Source organism: Diabrotica virgifera, chromosome 6, assembly GCF_917563875.1.
Source record: "Diabrotica virgifera virgifera chromosome 6, PGI_DIABVI_V3a".
Taxonomy (NCBI): Eukaryota; Metazoa; Arthropoda; class Insecta; order Coleoptera; family Chrysomelidae; genus Diabrotica; species Diabrotica virgifera.
In genome coordinates, this window is record NC_065448.1 from 155,388,494 (window position 1) to 155,395,686 (window position 7,193).

The 7,193-nt window shown below is 32.8% G+C and overlaps 1 protein-coding gene across 1 annotated transcript; it reads right to left on the reverse strand.

Annotated features, from left to right (window-relative positions):
• Positions 1-242: 242 nt before the first annotated feature.
• Positions 243-2,682, reverse strand: LOC126886382 (jerky protein homolog-like). Its single transcript, XM_050653288.1, has 2 exons — positions 2,555-2,682; positions 243-2,386 (listed from the first exon to the last, which is right to left on the reverse strand). The coding sequence occupies exon 2, from the start codon at positions 1,946-1,948 to the stop codon at positions 395-397; it is 1,554 nt and encodes a 517-aa protein (XP_050509245.1). The 5' UTR covers positions 1,949-2,386; positions 2,555-2,682; the 3' UTR covers positions 243-394.
• Between the last annotated feature and the right edge of the window lie 4,511 nt (positions 2,683-7,193).

Sequence of the window (7,193 nt, forward strand, 5' to 3'; positions counted from 1 at the left end):
GACCTATATGGAATTCGAATCGAGTTGGGGGCACTTTTCATCATCTTACCCGAGTAGGCCCTTTACTCTGTGCTAATTAGCAAAATACAAGGAAAAGTTATTTAACAGCAATTGTATTGCTGTAATCGAATCTCATGATTGTATTTATTAGAGGAGAAGGTGGGAATACGGCCCCCTAATTGGTTTTTCGATTAGAGATTATAAACAATCAACATTTCTAAATTTTAATTTTCGTCCACATAACTATTAGTTTAATACTAATACAGTATTATTAAAAAAAATCAAGATATAACGTATAAAAAAATTATTCTTTTCAATATCTAGAATACTGTGAAAAACAAAAACGTCACTCTAATATGGCCCCCAGGGGGCCATATTAAATGAATACAAAAATCTATCGGCAGAAATCGCACATATAATGTTCAGTTTCTGCACCGGCACATTCATTGTGTGCCCACAAAAGACAGCTCTGACACTTTATCCAAGTCTCCCCTCTGCTATTACTTGAATAAGACTCCTCGCAAAAGATGCACACGGCGTCGTCGTTATCAGGAATTGAACCCTGAGAACTTAGTTCGGAATCTGTATCCTCTTCAATATTGGAAAGATCACTTTCTTCGGTGTCAGAATCTTCGACGGTAATACGTTTCCGAACTTTCTCTTGGGCTTTTTTGCAAATTCGACCTCGTCCTCGTCCCCTTCCGCGTCCACAACTCTGTTTACGGTCTTCAGTTTTCTTAAGAGATTGTTCTAATTCAAATTTATAAGGCGATGATGTAATTACAGTGGCTTTTGTTGATTTTCTTCCTCGATTTGAGGTTTTTATTTTAGGCTTGGGTATTGGTGAAATTTGATATGGTAGTATAAGCGAAGGGTTTACAGCTGATGATGTTCCTGGTTTTGAATAGAAGACAGAAGGCTTTATAGTTAGCAGTCTTCCATGCTCGCTAGATGATTTGGGTTGAAGAGATACTGAATCTGATGTTGACGTGCTTGGAGCACATGACTTTAGTTGAATGGAGGATTCAGGAACAGTGCATGAAGTGGGTTGGCGAGACGATTCTATAGTTAATGTAGCAGTTTCGACAGACGACTCAGTTGGGTTCATCATCAAAGTAGTTGAACTCGATGATATATTTTCCTCTTCCAGTTGAAGCGATTGTGACGCTGCTAGAAAATCAGCATCCTTAAAAATTTGAGGATTGAAGGGATATATTCCAGTCACTTTAAAACCATTTACTGCGATCTCAGCTGTTGCACATTTTAAATAAGCTTTACCAAATAACTCAGCAACATCATGAGGCTTAACCATTCTGTCAGAATGTAACAGAAATTTTCTTATTTCCTCACTATAATGAGATTTAAGTGGACTCATAAATGTTTTGTCAAGCGGTTGCAGCTTGTGCGTAGTATGAGGAGGCAAGCTGATAATGGTGACATGCTTTTCACGAGCAACTTCTAGAACAGCAATATTCCGAGTGTGGCTGTAATGTCCATCAAGTATAAGAAGGAGAGGAGAATCCTCTGTTGGATTGGTCTTTGATACAAAATGATTAAACCATTCAGAAAATAAATTGGTTTCTATCCAACCAGAAGGGTGTACTCTTCCGATTGCTCCTGGCAGAGCCCCTTTCATTAATACATCTGAAAAATTTTTTCTTGGAAAAATTAACATTGGTGCGATAAAAGTTCCTCCTGCGCTCATTGCGCACACCAACGTCACTAAAGACCCGCGTTCTGCTGCAGTTAACGCCCCTATTTGCCTTTTACCTTTTCGTCCTATTACTTGCGGTACTTTTGATTGCACGATTGTGAGTCCAGTTTCATCTACGTTATAGACACGGTCGGGAGAATAATTTTTTCTTGTATATTCAACCTCTAACAGATCAAAAAACTCCTTAACTGCTGGGCGATTGAAGCCTTGCACTCGAGCGTAAGATGTTCGCATTGGTTTTCTGAGAGATAATTGCTTTTTATGTCTATTTAAAAAATGGTCGAGTCATGCTCTACCTTCTCTTTCATTTTGAAACGCATTCTGGATGTTATTTCTGACTGCTAATTGATAAGCCATTCGCCTAACATCCAAGCGTGTAAGTCCATAAAAGGTGCGCTCCATTTGCAAAAGATAATCAACTAATTGGTTCTCCAGAGTTAAAGGTAAAATAGTTTTTCTACCTAACGGTTTTCTTACTAACAGATCTAATGATAACTCAGGATCATGAACTAGCCTTCTTAACGTAGTTCTTGGTACAGCAAATGTTTTGACTGCTTTCTTAAAACCCATATGCTTATTACGAACAGCCTCTACTGCCTTTTTCATGTCGTCAGCACTCCACAATTTCCTCTTTTTTTTCTCAGATTTAGGAGAAAGATTAGTACGAGGCATCTGGAAATAATAAAATTCAAACATGTAATATGGCCCCCTCAATGTGTATGTAATATGGACCCGGGTCCATAATACATACACATTTAGGGGGCCATATTAAATAAACAGTTACATTATAAACAAAATATCAAAAACAATTTGTATATATTGCAAAATGTTCATAGTTACCTTAAAAAGTCGATATGCAATGGTTTTCCTACACACTAATCAGAGAAAGATAATGTTTATAACTGGTTTCTTAGAAAAAACAACATAAACACAAGAACGGCAAAAAGTTTTGTTAAACACGTGAATGAAGCGAGCTCTGTAAGTCGACTAAATGCTAACCGCGGTAGTTATCGGCTCCTGACATGTTTCGATAGATAAAGATAGATGTAGTATCAAGCGCAAATCAACAATGGCGTTGGTGGAAGTGACAAATTCAGTCGGGGGCCGACTTACCAGCAGGGGCCATATTCCCACCTTCTCCTCTAATAATATATGTATGCATGTAAAGTCCGCAGATAATGTCCTACTTTTTTTTAATAAACAAAATGGCGCCCGAAAATCGTGTTTTTTTTTCAATTAATGCTCTATAACTCCAAAGATTTTAACTTTACACCAAAAACACCCAAATAAAAATTCACCGCAATTAAATTCTGCATAGAGACTTGTTTTTCCCTATTTACTTCCCTGGTATAACGTTTGAGCTGCGCTCAGGACCAAGACTTTTAATGAATTCGCGCACATATACATTTACTCCCTAACGCATCTGAAGAAGTATAAGTTCAAAAAATTAATAAGGCGTAAGGTCGCACTTAGCTTGAACAACAGCCTGAACTCGGTTATTCATTGTATCAACCAGGTCTTCACAGAATTCAGGGGTGAAACTATCCCAACTTTCTTGCAATTTAGTACTATCGCACAAGCGAGACGTGGCGCGTGACCTTGTCGTATTGTGCATTTATCGCTGTGTATTTTCGGGCAAGGTCAGCCGCCAGGACTCGTTTGTCAGATAGTACGTAGTTTTGGCAAAGTACGCTAAGGTTTATTTCTTAGACGTTGTTTCATTTTGTGCCATAGTGTCTCTAGTCTCTATTGGATTAAGATCCGGGCTACTAGAAGGATGTGACAAAACTTTTATGTCATGTTCTCCCATCCAGTTTTTGGTAGATTTAGCCGTATGGCAGGAGGCTCCGTCCTGTTGAAAGATAAAATCTTCGAATGGATAACATTGGCGTACTTGATAAAAACGAATTTTGAAGGATATCTTGAAATTTGACTGCGTTTACTATGCCTTCAATAAAATGTAAAGTTCCCAACCGGTTGGCCAACATACAACCAAACACAATGATGCCCTGTGGAAACTTTACAGTCCTTTTGAGACAATCTTTATGGAATGCTTCTGTTTTTTTTTCTCGCATTTCACGAATAACACGCTTTCGGTAATCTCCCTCACATTAAATAAATTTAATTTGCTTTCGTCGCTATAGATAACTTTGTCCCAGTCAAGTTTGGTCCAAGAAAAGAAAGTTTTGATTTATACTCTGGGAAATATACTCTAATTAGCAAAATTCATGGAAAAGTTATTTACCAGCAATTTTATTGCTGGAATCGAATTATAAGATCCTATATATTAATAATATAGGTATTCAAAGTCCGCAGATAGTGTGCTACTTTTTTTATAAACAAAATGGCGCCGACAAATCGTATTTTTTTCAATTATTGCTCTATAACTCCGAAGATTTTAACTTTACAACATAAACACCCAAATAAAAATTCACCGCAATTAAATTCTGCATAGAGATATGTTTTTCCCGGTTTGCTCCGACGAAAATTTTCCTCGGAAAATGCAGGGTTTCCCAACAAAATCTTTAATTTTCAAATAAAGTTTTAGGTAAGTAATTAATAATCAATAATTAAATAACTTAGTGATATCAAAGCTTTCTTTATATAGATTGTAATTCCAGAACCCGGTGAAAATTAAACGAATATTTTAGCAACAATTCAATTGTTAATTAACAATTTACGATCGCAATAATAACCAAAATAATCATGATACATTGATGAAACTTTTAAATATTATAAAGATGAGATGCTTATTTAATATTTTACCGACAAAATATAAATTTTTCGTTTTTGAAGATATTCTTCTTTAGCGGCGAATCGATTGAGGGTAAAATTTGATTGATCTGCGCGCATGCGCACACCGACAGTATGGTATTAGTTGTTATACGGGCTCTGATTGGGTGTTGAAATTTTGAAATGATCTGTCAATAATTGTTCAATATGGAGGTTATCGGTAAACAAAAATATTGTATAATATTAGTTTTTATTGATGTGTGGACAGAAATAAAATCAAATTTATAATTATAGTGACTTTTTAAATAGTTTTGAAAAGCCGCAGGTACGTAATTCTAAATGTTTCAGTTGGAAATACCTAATATTTTCAATACCTATCTAAACAAATGTAAACAAAATAATGTAGTTACCTATTATTAGGCAATGCTTTAATTTACATAATCTGATTACGAACAAACTTTCTACAAATCTTCATCTCATATATCGTTTTCTTACTCTATATTTTGTTGTATTTTATTTCGACAAAAATCAAACTAATAATTTTATTAAATTCATATAAATTTATGGTGTAAACGTTTAGTTTGTGTATATTCCCACATGACGTATACGAGAGTTTGGTGCAGTTTGAAATGGCGTCAACTTTCGTACGGCGCGGTAGACGTGAAGTGGGTTCAAGCCCCAAGCAAGTTGTTATTTTTTTATTTTTTTTTATAGATTTTATGATTGTAAGTATATTATTAGAAAGTTAGTTTGATTTTTAAATAAAATAAGTACAAATAACCTTTTAAGTATATTTACTTCGTTTAAATTACATATTATATAATAGAAGAATATCTTCTTACGTGCGTACAAAGTACACACACATTCTTTTTTTTGCATAATCTTTAAATTTTGAAAAAAAAATAGTTATAATACGCTGGTCTAATTAGTAAAGCACAAAGAAATGTTATTTACCAGCAATTTTATTGCTGGAATCGAATATTATGATCCTATATATTAATAAAATTGGTATGCAAAGTCCGCAGATAGTGTGCTACTTTTTTTATTAACAAAATGGCACCCACAAATCGTGCTTTTTCAATTATTGGTCTATAACTCCGAAGATTTTAACTTTACACCAAAAACACTCAAATAAAAATTCGCCCCAATTTTCCTCGCAAAATGCGGGTTTTCCCAACAAAATCTCTAATTTTCAAATAAATTTTTTGGGCAAGTAATTATTTATCAATTATTAAATAACTTGGTGAAATAAAAGCTTTCTTGGTATAGATTATAACTGCAGAAGCCGGTGAAAATTAAACGAATATTTTAGCAACAATTCAATTGTAAATTAACAATTTACAGTCGCAATAAAAACCAAAATAATCATGAGACATTGATCAAACTTAGAAAGATTATAAAGATGTGATGCCTATTTAATATTTTGTCGACAAAATATAATTTTTTTTATTTTTTTGCATAATCTTTAAGTGTTTAAAAAAATTAAACAAATTAACATTTCTCAGAAATTGTTTATTATATTATAATTTAAAAAAATACTTGAAAATGAATGCTTTAACATTTTTTTCCAACCATTTGCAAAAACGTTATGAAACAGCAAAATGTACATAGGATTATTCCGTTGTTTATAATTTGTTTTAATTGTTTCAAAGCTTAAAAGTGAGTTTATGGTACAAACTAATTACTCTCAAAAAATATCAAATATTAGTTCAATGGTATAATATAATCAAAGATTAAAAATGTTTTTTTTTGTAATTTTTAGCGCAAGAGTAGGCTTGATATAGAGCCGGAGATAAAATGTTTATTCGAAGCGACTGACACGATTTAAACTTGCGCGGGTTGTGTATGTGGACGGGAAGCTACGGTACTGTATTAGTCTACTTTCGCGCGTGTAAACTACAAAAAAATATATTTATAACCTTTAATTAAAATATAACCATTAAACTAATAATCAATATTTTTTGTAAGTAATTAGCTTGTACTTTAAACTCACTTTTACGCTTTGAAATAATTAAAAAAAATTATAGACAACGTAATAATCGTATGTTTACTTTGTTGTTTCATAACTTTTTTGCAAATGGCTGCAAAACAGTTATTAAGCATTCATTTTAAAGATCTTTGAAATACGCATTTTACCTATTTTTTAAAATTAGAATATAATAAAAATTTCTGAGAAACGTTAATTTGTTTATAACTATTTTTTTTTAATTCAAAAAAATTTATTCAAAAAAAAATCAAAAAAATTTATTAAAAAAAATTAAAAATTTATATTTTGTCGACAAAATATTAAATAGGCATCTCATCTTTCAAAGTTTGATCAGTGTATCATAATTATTTTGGTTATTATTGCGACCGTAAATTATTAATTAACAATTGAATTGTTGCTAAAATACTCGTTTAATTTTCACCGGCTTCTGAAACTATAATCTAAACCAAGAAAGCTTTTATGTTACCGAGTTATTAAATTATTGGTAGATAATTACTTATCTAAAACTTTATTTGAAATTTAATGATTTTGTTGGAAAAACCCGCATTTTCCGAGGAAAATTTTCGTCGGAGCAGATCGGGAAAAACATGTCTTTATGCAGAATTTAGTTTCGGTGAGTTTTTATTTGGGTGTTTTTGGTGTAAGTTTAAAATCTTTGGAGTTATAGAGCAAAAATTTAAAAAAACACGATTTTCGGGCGCCATTTTGTTTATAGAAAAAGTAGCACACTATCTGCGGACTTTGCATACCTATATTATT